A 14,651-nucleotide genomic window follows, 5' to 3' on the forward strand; every position below is an offset into this window, starting at 1 on the left:
AAAGGCTGTGGTATGTGCTGACCTGTCAATGGCAAAGTGCATTATAAAAGATCTCTTCCTGCTATTTGGTAGAACCTGTCATGCACAGAACTCTCTGGCGAAGTCAGATGGTGTGCCCACGATAGACGTGTTTGAACAGTTCTCTGGTGGAAGCATGCCAAAAACTACCCACACCCACACACCCACATTTGGTAGGATTAGTCGAGGTAATGGTAGCGGGTTTTCTCTCTCATTGTCTAGATAAAGTGTCGCAATAACCGGTTCATTAAGGACGCCGAATAACCAGTGGTTAATTTGCGCTTAGTTGCCATTCAACATGGACGTTACAAGACGTTTTTCCGACGCCATGTAACCGTAAATAAAATGTGTTGAGTGCGTCGTTGAATAAAACATTTCCTTCATTTTCCTTTCCTTCGTTTTTGTAATGAACTAGTGACTTTTATGGTGAACATTTTCTTTCAAAACAGAAATGTTTTTTTTGTTAACGACACCAATAGAGCACACTGATTTATTAATCACCGGCTATTGGATGTTAAATTTTTTTTAAACCCACCAAGAACTGCAAGACAATCAAAATGATATAGAAAAAAAGAGAACATAGGACAAAGGAAATAGAATGAAGGGACAGAACAAAAGATAAGGAAAAAATAAAGAAGAAGAAATATGGAGAAATAAATAGTAAAAATATTATAGAAGAGAAGTATATAAGAGACAAAGAAGGAAAAGAGAACATAGGACAGTGAAAATGGAAGGGAAAGAGAAAATGGGAGAAAGAAAGAGTAAATAGAAGAAAGATATAAAGTGATAGAGAAAGAAAGGAAAGATAAAGACAATAGGAAAAAGACAGAGAGAAAAGGACAAACTGGAAGGAAGAGAAAAAATCAGAGAGAAAAGAAAAAAAAATGAAGGAAAAGTACAAGAACAAGAGAAAAAGAAGTAGGACAGAAAACAATAAAAGGAAGAGATAAGAAAAAAAGAAACATTAGAAATTAGTTATAGGAAGAGAAAGAAAGGAATATAAAGCGAAACAGATGGTAAAAGTATGAAGACAAAGAGATGTAGAACTAGAGATTTTAAAAAGAGGGAACCGTCAGGGGGCTTGCTTTACGTTGCCAGAATAAGTCCCATTCTAGTAATTAAAGATTAACACATGATGTGATGAAACTGGCGAAATATTAACGAAACTTAAAACGTATTAGTATTTTACATGCTTATATCCAGTTAAGGATTCAAGCACGCTGTCCTGGGTGGATACACCTCGGCTATCTGGGCTGTCTGTCCAGGAGAGTGGGTTAGTGGATAGTTGTTAGAGAAGTCGGTGTAGTGGTCTTACACTTACCCACCGAGTCGTTAAAACTAGCTCTAGAGACCAGTGTATTCACGACATTCGTTCATTCATTTCAACTTATATTCAATTACGGTTCAAGCATGCTGTCCTGGGCACACACAAACTTCAGATATCTGGGCTGTCTGTCCATGACCAGTGGGTTAGTCGTTAAAACTCGCTATGGGTGAGAGCCGGTACCTGGCTCCGAACACAGTACCAACCAGCCTTTTTTCACGTTTCGGGCACACCCGAACATGCCGGGTACCCAGTTTATTTACAGAAGGTTACAGTATACAAAGCTAATTATTTTATTAATTAACCAGGTCTCATTGAATAAATAAATAAATAATAATATACATAGACTGTGACGGTACATGCTCTTAAATTTGTTTCGCCTGTGGCGATTTTAATTGTGTTAGAGGGCCGTGTGCAGTTTCATTGCCCGTAGCCCAGGTGGGCAACTTGTTACGTAATACTTCGCGCGATCGGGCATTCCAATATGCACTTAGTCCAGCTGTGGAGGCCATGTGGCGAGTAGTTACGTAATACCTCTGCGAGTGCGGTTTCGACGACCGTGATTTTGGCGACAGTAAGTCTGACGATCAGAGAGAAATATACCGACTCTAGTAGAGGTGAAATATCAGATGATAGGGTGAGGTACCACCTTGTACCCCCAGGCAAAATCCTGATTTATAATAAATAGCTAGTGTTTTAGAGATATCGAGGAGAACGGAAAAGGAAGCTGCCCGGGAACGTTAGTCCGTTTGGACTTTGGTAAATATATTATTTCTGCTCTGTGTATAACCTTGATGTGATTGATGTGACTTTTAAATATTTTAATACTGTATTATACCAATATTCTTTAGACAGTGTCTTCGGTCATCTGACGAAGTAAATCGTAGACTTTTTGTTCTAACATTATACGAGTATTTGGTAATATAAAGCTTAGCCAGTCATCCTAGACGACCTAGGTACACTGTAGGTTATTGTCTTTATTGTGATCGGTACCAGTATTAATTCTGTGTTGCAAGATTACTGACAGAGTAGTTAAGGGTTAATTAAAAATTAACCCGTTAGGAATAGAGCTGTAATTCCTTTATTAATTAAGTTCCCCTGGAAGCGTTCCTAAATTATCACACGTTACTGAACGAGAAGTAAGGGTTAATTAAAAATTAACCAGTTAGGAATGGTGTTGTAATTCCTTTATTAATTAACTTCTCCTGGAAGCGTTTCTCAATTATCACACGTGTGGGTGTGGTGTAACGGTGAAGTGATTCGCATATTGTGTAACTAGACACCTAGAGATTAACTAATTAAGTGATCAGTTCTGGGTTGTTATTATTGCTGTTATTAATTAACTACTACGGCTGTACATTTGTCAGCGTAGATTAATACAGATTCCAAAGTGTATTGTGTTTTTGTTGTGTTTCTAGAGAACTAACGTGCTATATTAATATATACTTTATATAAGATCGTATCTCTGATCATACCTAGAGACGAGCCATACTAGGGTTTAACCGCCTGTTACAGAGAGATCTAATAGATATACAGTTAGGAGAGATATTTTGATAATCGTGTTTTATTCAGTTACGGGAATTATAGAATCCCCGTGACACAGACAAAAATTTGTTTAGAAACATTAAACCGGCCTCAATGGCGTCGTGGTTAAGCCATCGGACATAAGGCTGGTAGGTACTGGGTTCGCAGCCTGGTACCAGCTCCCACCCAGAGCGAGTTTTAACGACTCAATGGGTAAGACCACTACACCCTCCTTTTTCTCACTAACCACTAACCCAGACAGACAGTCCAGATAGCTGAGGTGTGTGCCCGGGACAGCGTTCTTGAACCTTAGTTGGCTATAAGTACGAAAATAAGTTGAAATATAATGAATGGGAACATTGATATTCTCTACCATCCTTAACCACGACATCACCGAGGCAGGTTAATGAAAACAAGTTTATTGTCGTCAATTTTGACGGTCCTCTAAAATAACATTGGAAAAGTGTAGCCCATGTAGCCCATGAAGAGACAGCGGGTTTCCTCTCTCAATATCTGTGTGGTCCTTGACCATATGTCTGACACCATATAACCGTAAATAAAATATGTTGAGTGCGTCGTTAAATAAAACATTTCCTTCTTCCTTCCTTCTAGTTTCTCTGTCTTATTTTCATTAATCTCTGTCTTTTCTCCCTCTCTTTGTCTCTACTCTTTGTTTCTATATTCTTTTTCCTTTCTCTCTACTGTTTTCTCCCTCTCTTTGTCTCTACTCTTTGTTTCTATATTCTCTTTCCTTTCTCTCTACTGTTTTCTCCCTCTTTTTGTCTCTACTCTTTGTTTCTATTTCTCTTTCCTTTCTCTCTACTTTTTTCTCCCTCTTTTTGTCTCTACTCTTTGTTTCTATTTCTGTTTCCTTTCTCTACTGTTTTCTCCCTCTCTTTGTCTCTACTCTTTGTTTCTATTTCTCTTTCCTTTCTCTCTACTGTTTTCTCCCTCTTTTTGTCTCTACTCTTTGTTTCTATTTCTCTTTCCTTTCTCTCTACTGTTTTCTCCCTCTCTTTGTCTCTACTCTTTGTTTCTATATCTCTTTCCTTTCTCTCTACTGTTTTCTCCCTCTCTTTTTCTCTACTCTTTGTTTCTTTATTCTCTTTCCTTTCTCTCTACTGTTTTCTCCCTCTTTTTGTCTCTACTCTTTGTTTCTATTTCTCTTTCCTTTCTCTCTACTGTTTTCTCCCTCTCTTTGTCTCTACTCTTTGTTTCTTTATTCTCTTTTTTTTCTCTCTACTGTTTTCTCCCTCTTTTTGTCTCTACTCTTTGTTTCTATTTATCTTTCCTTTCTCTCTACTGTTTTCTCCCTCTCTTTGTCTCTACTCTTTGTTTCTATTTCTCTTTCCTTTCTCTCTACTGTTTTCTCCCTCTCTTTGTCTCTACTCTTTGTTTCTTTATTCTCTTTCCTTTCTCTCTACTGTTTTCTCCCTCTATTTGTCTCTACTCTTTGTTTCTATTTCTCTTTCCTTTCTCTCTACTGTTTTCTCCCTCTCTTTGTCTCTACTCTTTGTTTCTATTTCTCTTTCCTTTCTCTCTACTGTTTTCTCCCTCTTTGTCTCTACTTTGTTTCTTTATTCTCTTTCCTTTCTCTCTACTGTTTTCTCCCTCTTTTTGTCTCTACTCTTTGTTTCTTTATTCTCTTTCCTTTCTCTCTACTGTTTTCTCCCTCTTTTTGTCTCTACTCTTTGTTTCTTTATTCTCTTTCCTTTCTCTCTACTGTTTTCTCCCTCTTTTTGTCTCTACTCTTTGTTTTTTTATTCTCTTTTTTTTCTCTCTACTGTTTTCTCCCTCTCTTTGTCTCTACTCTTTGTTTCTATATTCTCTTTGTTTTCTATGTCCTTTCCGTTTTTCAATCTTTCTCTTGTTTTCTCTATTTCGTTGTTCTATTTTCCCTTCTCTTTTGTCTGTGTACTTTTTCGATTTCGATTTCTTTTCCTTTTATTTATTCTCTTTCTTTGTCTTCCTTCTATTTTAGGAAGCAGGACGTAGCCCAGTGGTAAAAGAAGCGCTCGCTTGATGCGCGGTCGGTTTAGGATCGATCCCCGTCGATGGCCCATTGGGCTATTTATCGTTCCAGCCAGTGCTCCACAACTGGTTTAACAAAGGCCGTGGTATGTACTACCATGTATGTGGGATGGTGCATATAAAATATCCCTTGCTGCTAATCGAAAAAGTGTAGCCCATGAAGTGGCGACAGCGGGTTTCCTCTCTTTATATCTATGTGGTCCGTAACCATATGTCTGACGCCATTTAACCGTAAATAAAATGTGTTGAGTGCGTCGTTTCCTTCCTTCCCTTCTATTTTAATTTTCTTTCTTTCTTTCTTTTTTCTTTCTCCCTTCTGTTTTGTCTTCTTTATTTTCCTGTTTCAATTCCTTCTCAGTGTCACTCTTCTATTTTGTTTTCTCCATCTCGTGTTCTATCATCGCACATTAGGTGCAAATAACCAGTCTAGCTATCATTTGCCCTACTGAACATGCTACAGGAACAAGACGGGAAATTGTGTTTACTCCATCTCGTCTTCTATCATCGCACATTAGGCGCAAATAACCAGTCTAGCTATAGTTTGCCCTACTGAACATGCTATAGGAACAAGACGGGAAATTGTGTTTTCTTTTCGGTATTAAAAAGGCACTGTTGTCTTTAGAGGAGGTGGGACAAAAATATGAAAAATATGTCCTTTTTTTGTATAAAAGTCGGCCTACGTTTTTGGACTAGCTAAAAACATCCTCCTCTACTATTCTTGACCCTTTTTTGTTTTACTGCCCGCTAGTTATTTTGACCTATGTGTGTCCATGTATGAAAACTATGGTTCTGTTCAGTTGTTTAGACCCTAAGGTCTTTGCAAATGTTACGTTTAATTCCTATTCAATCCTTGTTTTCTTTACATTTGCATGAAAACAAACCAAAACCCCGACAGGTTTTAAATATAATTCATCATCTGAAATGCACGAAGTTGACTTAATTCTATTTTAGAAAAATCTCTGTATGTTTGAATACAGGTTCGTTCTCTTATACGTAAATAAAGGACTACAATAAAGTTGTTGTGCTATGATTTATTGTTAAAATTAAATATTTGGAATTAAGATACACCTCAACCACATTACAGAAACAAGCTCCACACCACAACTCTACTGTTTAATTTCACCGCATCTGTGCATTCTTGAGATTCTATATTTTCTCAAACTGAATGTCATCAATTGTTGTTCCTTTCGTTTTGTCGAGTATATCCTGTTTACGCCATCTTACCACTTCGCTGATCGTCTGCGGAAGTTTTCGTCCGGTAGTTTCCGGTAAAAATATCACGAGGAATGAGACCAACAAACACGCTGCTGAGAAGATGGCGCTTGGTGCCCAAATAGCCACTTGAGCCTATAATAATAGTGCAGGCAGATATAATAGATTAATATTCAAATAGTCACTTGAGCCTGTAAAAAATAGTGCAAGCAGATATAATAGATTTACATGTAATATCCAAATAACCGCTTGAGCAGTTGAGCCTATAAAAATAGTGCAGGAATAATAGATTTAGTATCCAAATAGCCACTTGAGCCTGTAAAACGTATCCAAATAGCCACTTGAGCCTATAAAAATAGTGCAGGAATAATAGATTTAGTATCCAAATAGCCACTTGAGCCTGTAAAATGTATCCAAATAGCCACTTGAGCCTATACAAATAGTGCAGGAATAATAGATTTAGTATCCAAATAGCCACTTGAGCCTGTAAAATGTATCCAAATAGCCACTTGAGCCTATAAAAATAGTGCAGGAATAATAGATTTAGTATCCTAATAGCCACTTGAGCCTATAAAAAGTATCCGAATAGCTACTTGAGCCTGTAAAAATAATGCAAGCAGATATAATAGATTTACATGTAGTATCAAAATAACCACTTGAGCAGTTGAGCCTATAAAAATACTACAATCAGATATAACAGATTTAGTATCCAAATAGCCACTTGAACCTATAAAAATAGGGAAAGCAGATATAACAGATTTAGTATCCAAATAGCCACTTCAACCTATAAAAATAGTACAATCAGATATAACAGATTTAGTATCCTAATAGCCACTTCAACCTATAAAAATAGGGAAAGCAGATATAACAGATTTAGTATCCTAATAGCCACTTCAACCTATAAAATAGCCACTTCAACCTATAAAAATAGGGAAAGCAGATATAACAGATTTAGTATCCTAATAGCCATCAACTATTAGCCTAATAGCCACTTCAACCTATAAAAATAGGGAAAGCAGATATAACAGATTTAGTATCCAAATAGCCACTTGAACCTATAAAAATAGTACAATCAGATATAACAGATTTAGTATCCTAATAGCCACTTGAACCTATAAAAATAGTACAATCAGATATAACAGATTTAGTATCCTAATAGCCACTTCAACCTATAAAAATAGTACAATCAGATATAACAGATTTAGTATCCTAATAGCCACTTGAACCTATAAAAATAGGGAAAGCAGATATAACAGATTTAGTATCCAAATAGCCACTTGAACCTATAAAAATAGGGAAAGCAGATATAACAGATTTAGTATCCAAATAGCCACTTGAACCTATAAAAAATAGTACAATCAGATATAACAGATTTAGTATCCAAATAGCCACTTGAACCTATAAAAATAGTACAATCAGATATAACAGATTTAGTATCCTAATAGCCACTTCAACCTATAAAAATAGTACAATCAGATATAACAGATTTAGTATCCAAATAGCCACTTGAACCTATAAAAATAGTACAATCACATATAACTGATTTAGTATCCAAATAGCCACTTCAACCTATAAAAATAGGGAAAGCAGATATAACAGATTTAGTATCCAAATAGCCACTTGAACCTATAAAAATAGTACAATCAGATGTAACAGATTTAGTATCCTAATAGCCACTTGAACCTATAAAAATAGTACAATCACATATAAAAAATAGTACAATCAGATGTAACAGATTTAGTATCCTAATAGCCACTTGAACCTATAAAAATAGTACAATCAGATGTAACAGATTTAGTATCCTAATAGCCACTTGAACCTATAAAAATAGTACAATCAGATATAACAGATTTAGTATCCAAATAGCCACTTGAACCTATAAAAATAGTACAATCAGATATAACAGATTTAGTATCCAAATAGCCACTTGAACCTATAAAAATAGGGAAAGCAGATATAACAGATTTAGTATCCTAATAGCCACTTTAACCTATAAAAATAGTACAATCAGATATAACAGATTTAGTATCCTAATAGCCACTTAAACCTATAAAAATAGTACAATCAGATATAACAGATTTAGTATCCAAATAGCCACTTGAACCTATAAAAATAGTACAATCAGATATAACAGATTTAGTATCCAAATAGCCACTTGAACCTATAAAAATAGTACAATCAGATATAACAGATTTAGTATCCAAATAGCCACTTGAACCTATAAAAATAGGGAAAGCAGATATAACAGATTTAGTATCCTAATAGCCACTTCAACCTATAAAAATAGGGAAAGCAGATATAACAGATTTAGTATCCAAATAGCCACTTGAACCTATAAAAATAGGGAAAGCAGATATAACAGATTTAGTATCCTAATAGCCACTTCAACCTATAAAAATAGTACAATCAGATATAACAGATTTAGTATCCTAATAGCCACTTGAACCTATAAAAATAGTACAATCAGATATAACAGATTTAGTATCCAAATAGCCACTTGAACCTATAAAAATAGTACAATCAGATATAACAGATTTAGTATCCTAATAGCCACTTGAGCCTGTAAAATGTATCCAAATAGCCACTTGAACCTATAAAAATAGGGAAAGCAGATATAATAAATTTAGAATCGTGGGTCCTGAGTACTAGTTTAATGTGTTCATATACCAATGAGGTTTCGAACACGATGATTTAGTATCGAATTAGCCACTTGAGCCTATGCAAAAAGTGAAGGCAGATATAATAGATATAGCATCAAAACAGCCACTTGAGCTTATAAAAATAGTGAAGGCAGATATAATAGTGTTAGTATCCAAATAACCACTTGAGCCCAAATAGCCAATTCAATAATAAAAAAAGTAGTACTGTACTGCCTAAATACGTATCTTATGAAACAAACTAAGTAATAGTAAAATTGTATTTATACTTATTTTCGTGCTTATATACAATTAAAGTTCAAGCACGCTGTCCTGGGCACTTACCTCATTTATCTGGGCTGTCTATTCAGGACAGTCGCTTAGTGATGAGAGAGAGAGAGAGAGAGAGAGAGAGAGAGAGAGAGAGAGAGAGAGAGAGAGAGAGAGAGAGAGAGAGAGAGAGAGAGAGAGGTCGCTGTAGTGGCTTGCACCTACCCACTGAGTCGTTAAATTCGCTTTGGGTTGACGCCAGTACCGGGATGCGAACCCAGTACCTACCAGCCCAACAGCTTAATCACTAGACCATCGAAGGCGGCAATATAAAACAAGGAGAATAATTTTCACCTACCAGTGAACTGAAAAATGGCGAGGCCATCGCTCCAATTTGTCCTGCACTAGATGCAATGCCAACACCAAAATTCCTGCAACAAATTGTTGACCAATTGCAAACGTTTGAACGAAACAAATATACATTACGTTCATGAAATTCAGTTTGGTTTCACAAATAAAGGCTAAACGATTTATTAGCTTGCTGTGTCACTCAATATTCTAGTTTTCGTTTTGAATAGTAGACCGGCTAATAGAGCCATTTTGATGATGAAAATTACACATTAAATACATTTATTTTCTTGTCTAGAATATCAATGTCTATATAAACAAGGTTCCAGTTGTCCTTATGTATTTAGTAGCCCTAACCGGATTTTAACTTCCAATACTTCCGTACAAGCGAATTACGAGTTGGAATTGGGATTGGAACTAGTTTAACATGTCCCTATACCACTAAGGTTTCAGGCAACAAACATTAACGCTTGACCACAAATACAATAAGGTTTCAGGCATGTCTATCCCGGGTCCTGTCTCTGATAGAGAATTACGAAGTAAAATTTACAAATGATAGCAACAAACGTTAGCGCTTGACCACAAATACATTGAATATAAAGACACTGGTATTCTAAACTAGAAAATGTATTTATTTAATACGTAATTTTAGTTTCCTAAAACGCTCTATCAGAGAGCGACATGTGACAATGGCTGTAATCTCTGCACATTCCCTTTAAAGTATGACAGACGCTCCAACGCACACTGCTAAATCCAGTCGCCTGGAGGAGGAGTCTGCCTGTATTACCTGATGTTAGTTGGAAACAATTCTGGGGTGTAAATCCACACTGCATTAAAACAGCCAGCAATAAAGAACCTTCCATCCAATGAGAAGACTGTCTGCATTATTCCAGTGGTGTGGCTTTTCTCTGAAAGGAAAGGAATGTTCAGTAGTTTTGAGGTGTGAAATATCCAGTAAAGGATCTCCTCGGGAATGGCTGCTCTCCTATAGACGAGGTGGTAGATGGAGATTCAACGATTATTCCAGTGGTGTGGCTTTTCTCTGAAAGGAAAGGAATGTTCAGTAGTTTTGAGGTGTGAAATGTCCAGTCAAGGATCTCCTCGGGAATGGCTGCTCTCCTATAGACGAGGTAGTAGATGGAGATTCAACGATTATTCCAGTGGTGTGGCTTTTCTCTGAAAGGAAAGGAATGTTCAGTAGTTTTGAGGTGTGAAATGTCCAGTAAAGGATCTCCTCGGGAATGGCTGCTCTCCTATAGACGAGGTAGTAGATGGAGATTCAACGATTATTTTCCCAAATGCATATTCGACTCTGCATTGTACAGAGATATGGTCTTGATGACGTATTACGGTTTTGCCGTTCACATTTAATCAAGAGATGTTAGGTAGAAGACCACAGTTATTTGTGAATCTTCAGTTGAGATATATTATGCATGCAACCCCTGGAATCCTAAATGCCCACCTATGGTTAACAAATAGAGGATACTCCCCGAGTGCCTTGTGATATCATAATTTATCAGCACGAGTTGATAAAAGTATGAAACCGAGGCTTGCCGAGTATTTTATACTTTTATCAACGAGTGCTGATAAATTATGATATCACAAGACACGAGGGGGTATTCTTTTTATCATCCATTATCATTCTTTTCATTTGCGACAGCTGTAAACAAACCGGCCTCGGTGGCGTCGTGGTTAGGCCATCGGTCTACAGGCTGGTAGGTACTGGGTTCGGATTCCAGTCGAGGCATGGGATTTTTAATCCAGATACCGACTCCAAACCCCGAGTGAGTGCTCCGCAAGGCTCAATGGGTAGGTGTAAACCACTTGCACTGACCAGTGATCCATATCTGGTTCAACAAAGGCCATGGTTTGTGCTATCCTGCCTGTGGGAAGCGCAAATAAAAGATCCCTTGCTGCTAATCGGAAAGAGTAGCCCATGCAGTGGCGACAGCGGGTTTCCTCTCAAAATCTGTGTGGTTCTTAACCATATGTCTGACGCCATATAACCGTAAATAAAATGTGTTGAATGCGTCGTTAAATAAATAATTTCTTTCTTTTCAGTTGTAAACAATGTCAGTAATGTGGGTTGAATGTCAGCGGTAGACTCGTTAACTAGCAGAACGGCAGTGGCTTGACGTCACTAATGGTAGGTTTAGCGCTGAAACAAACACAGTGACGTAACAAAACATTGTCTTGTGATTAAAATTTGACCAATCAAGATATCGCAGGAGATATCACAAATTATAGTGCCAGCGATATCTCCTACAAAAGCCTTTAATGGATGACAAATAAAGATACAGGTATGTTTAGTTTGAAGGAGGACTCATTTTAAATAGTTTTAGTTAAATGCTTGTGTTGCTGTAACCATAATGTGTCTAAACTGCATGATTTTGGGTGCATGTTGACGATATTTACACCCATACAAACCACACCCAATCGGGAGTTGGCGGATATCACACATATATTTATGGAAGCTTTATTCATCAAACCTTACAAAAACCCTCATTTGAATAAAGGTTCAGCTATTCAAATTCTTCACAAAATTAGCTTCTTTGAAAATTACCCAAGGAAAACCCGGTGTATGAATCCCAATCCTCATTATAAGTAAACCGTTTGTACTGCTGGTGAAAAAATCAATTGTCATATTTAAAAAAATAATAAGTTCTTGGCTATCACTAAGCTTAATAATTCACTTCCTATTCCAAATAATTAGCTGTCAAGCATGGATCTGTGGAACAACAACCAGCGAACTCTTTACAAGGGAAGGACATTTAACCTTATTTAACGATGCATTCAACACATTTTATTTACGGTTATATGGCGTCGGACATATGGTTAAGGGCCACACAGATATTGAGAGAGGAAACCCGCTGTCGCCACTTCATGGGCTACTCGTTTTGATTAGCAGCAAGGGATCTTTTATATGCACCATCCCACAGACAGGATTGTACATACCACGGCCTTTGTTACACCAGTTGTGGGGCACTTGCTGGAACGAGAAATAGCCCAATGGGCCCACCGACAGGAATCGATCCCAGATCGATTACACATCAGGCGAGTGCTGTACCACAGAGCTACGTTCCTCCCCAGAACAAGGGAGCTAACTGTGTACTGCTACCTTAGGATCTGTGTATTAGCAATACTATCACAATTTTGGTAATTTTAAAACTTGGCCAACAGTTTGATAAGAAACCTACTGTCGCTGCATAGGTTACCCCTGCGAGATCTGGCACTCAAAACACTGTTGTTTTCACCTTGAAAATTTTTTATAAATTTCAAAATGCTTTCCGTCATTTTTCAATGATACTGCTGCAACATCTAAACGGCAATATTTGCCATCTTGTATTTCAAAATAGGCCATTGATAATTCTGACTGTAATACCAGCTACAAACTGGCCGAGAATTAATTAATTATAGTATAGCTGCCGTATTGAATTTCTCAATGGTTGCCAGGAAAATCTCCTGTTCGTGACTACCGTAAATCCTTGAATAAAACACTAATCTTCTATTTATTTCGCAACGCCCTGAGATAAAGCATCTATTCATGGCAGGTTTTTTCCATGATTTTTTTTTATAATGTAGTCTTCCAAACTTTACAGAGAAATGGAAAATCCTCCTTTTTTAATATAGGCCTGTACTTTTGATAAAGAAAATGACGAGTATAACATGGTATTTATTAACAAAGCAACAATAAAACAGGCGTCTATTTGAAACATGTCTCTAGTTCTTTCGCGACGCTCTCAAACTAGGCCTCTAATCCAGGCAGGCTTCTACTTAGAATTTACGGTATTTCGATTATTAAAATAGTTAGTCTATAACCTTGATTTAAAACCCATGTGGCTCAAAATAAATTAATTAATGTCAAACAGTTAATGTTAAAGTTTGTTTTGTATAACGACACCACTAGCGCACATTGGTTTATCAATGTCACACATTGATAATGTTTTGCCCGTAGTCTTGGAGGAAACCTGTTACATTTTTTCCATTAATAGTAAGCTATCTTGTATATGCACTTCCCATAGACAGGACAGCACATACCACGGCCTTTGATATAGCAGACCTGGTGCACTGGTTGGAACTGTCTCAAATCATATGACATGCGAAGATGACATACCATGGCCTTTGATATAGGGCACTGGTCGTAGGGCATTGGTTGAGACTGGAAGAACCCAACCAGAGAATGGGTCCTCTGAGGTGGTTCGATCCTACGACGCAAGCACCTCATGCGAACGCTCTACCGCCCTCATATCAAACTGCTATATTCTACTAGAACGTAAAGTGTGACGTAACACTTCGTCGTCATACGATTGGCTAATGCTAATTGATTTTTACAAAATAAAGCTACATAAGTATATTTGATAAAACGTATGCATGTACCATATTTCTTAATAGAAAAAAATATGGTCAAAAAGTGTCAAAATTATTTTTTAACGATTGTTTTCATTCCAACGGAGTGAAAATTACACCTTTTAATTTGGGACTATGTTTTGAAGCGGACGACACTGGTGTGATATGCATAATACTTACCTGCCAAGGCAACTAAGACAGTTATTAGCAGAGACAAACCAACACCTGTATGGAAAAATATGCACGTTTTCTTTCGACCAATTCTGAAACAAGAGAATAGTATCATATACTGAGACAGAATATTTAAAGGGACATTCCTGAGTTTGTTGCAATGTTTAAGATGTTATCGATTAACAGAGACGTTTTAACGATTGTAATTACTTGTCAAATATATGTTTCTGATAACATATTAGTGGCTGTATAGTAAATGTGTTTCTGATCATTCTAATATTTGTACTAGGTTAAATTTCATTTTATTTCCTCAAATGTGTTTTTCGTACATACGAAATGATTTGAAGACAAAATCCAGTTTGGGCTCCTTACAAATCTTAAGGCGACAAGACACACACTGAATATACAGACACTGATATTCTAAACAAGAAAATATATTTAATATGAAAGTTTAATCGTGGAAATATTAGTCGGAAACATCTTACAATGTAGCAAACTCGGGAATGTCCCTTTAAAGAGACTGTCCTGAGTTTGCGATCATTGTAAGCAGTAGTTTGTAGCTTCAAACAGAGCCTGTTTATATGTTTGTTAATGTTTGCTTTTGTTTAACGACACCACAAGAGGACATTAATTTATTAACCATCGGCTACTGCATGTCAAACATGCCGTAATTTTGACATATAGTGTTAGAGAGGAAACCCGCTACATGTTTTCATTAGTAGCAAGGGATCGTTTATGTGCACCATCCCCAAAACAGGACAGCACATACC

General features: G+C 36.8%; 1 protein-coding gene across 2 annotated transcripts in view; it reads right to left on the bottom strand.

The window, feature by feature from the left end:
• Positions 1 to 5,913: 5,913 nt before the first annotated feature.
• The window catches only part of LOC121386806 (solute carrier family 22 member 3-like), a 30,338-nt gene continuing 21,600 nt past the window's right edge, over positions 5,914 to 14,651 (bottom strand). The window contains exons 7-10 of one of the 2 annotated variants that reach the window (XM_041517821.1): positions 13,891 to 13,973; positions 10,151 to 10,271; positions 9,374 to 9,446; positions 5,914 to 6,244 (exon numbers count right to left, since the gene is read on the bottom strand). In XM_041517821.1, coding sequence (XP_041373755.1) covers positions 6,044 to 6,244; positions 9,374 to 9,446; positions 10,151 to 10,271; positions 13,891 to 13,973 — 478 coding nt within the window. In that variant the 3' untranslated portion in view covers positions 5,914 to 6,043. The remainder of the gene's footprint in view (positions 6,245 to 9,373; positions 9,447 to 10,150; positions 10,272 to 13,890; positions 13,974 to 14,651) is intronic. The other variant, XM_041517828.1, reaches the window with a different exon arrangement.

The sequence above is a fragment of the Gigantopelta aegis genome, chromosome 2, assembly GCF_016097555.1.
Source record: "Gigantopelta aegis isolate Gae_Host chromosome 2, Gae_host_genome, whole genome shotgun sequence".
Classification (NCBI taxonomy): domain Eukaryota; kingdom Metazoa; phylum Mollusca; class Gastropoda; order Neomphalida; family Peltospiridae; genus Gigantopelta; species Gigantopelta aegis.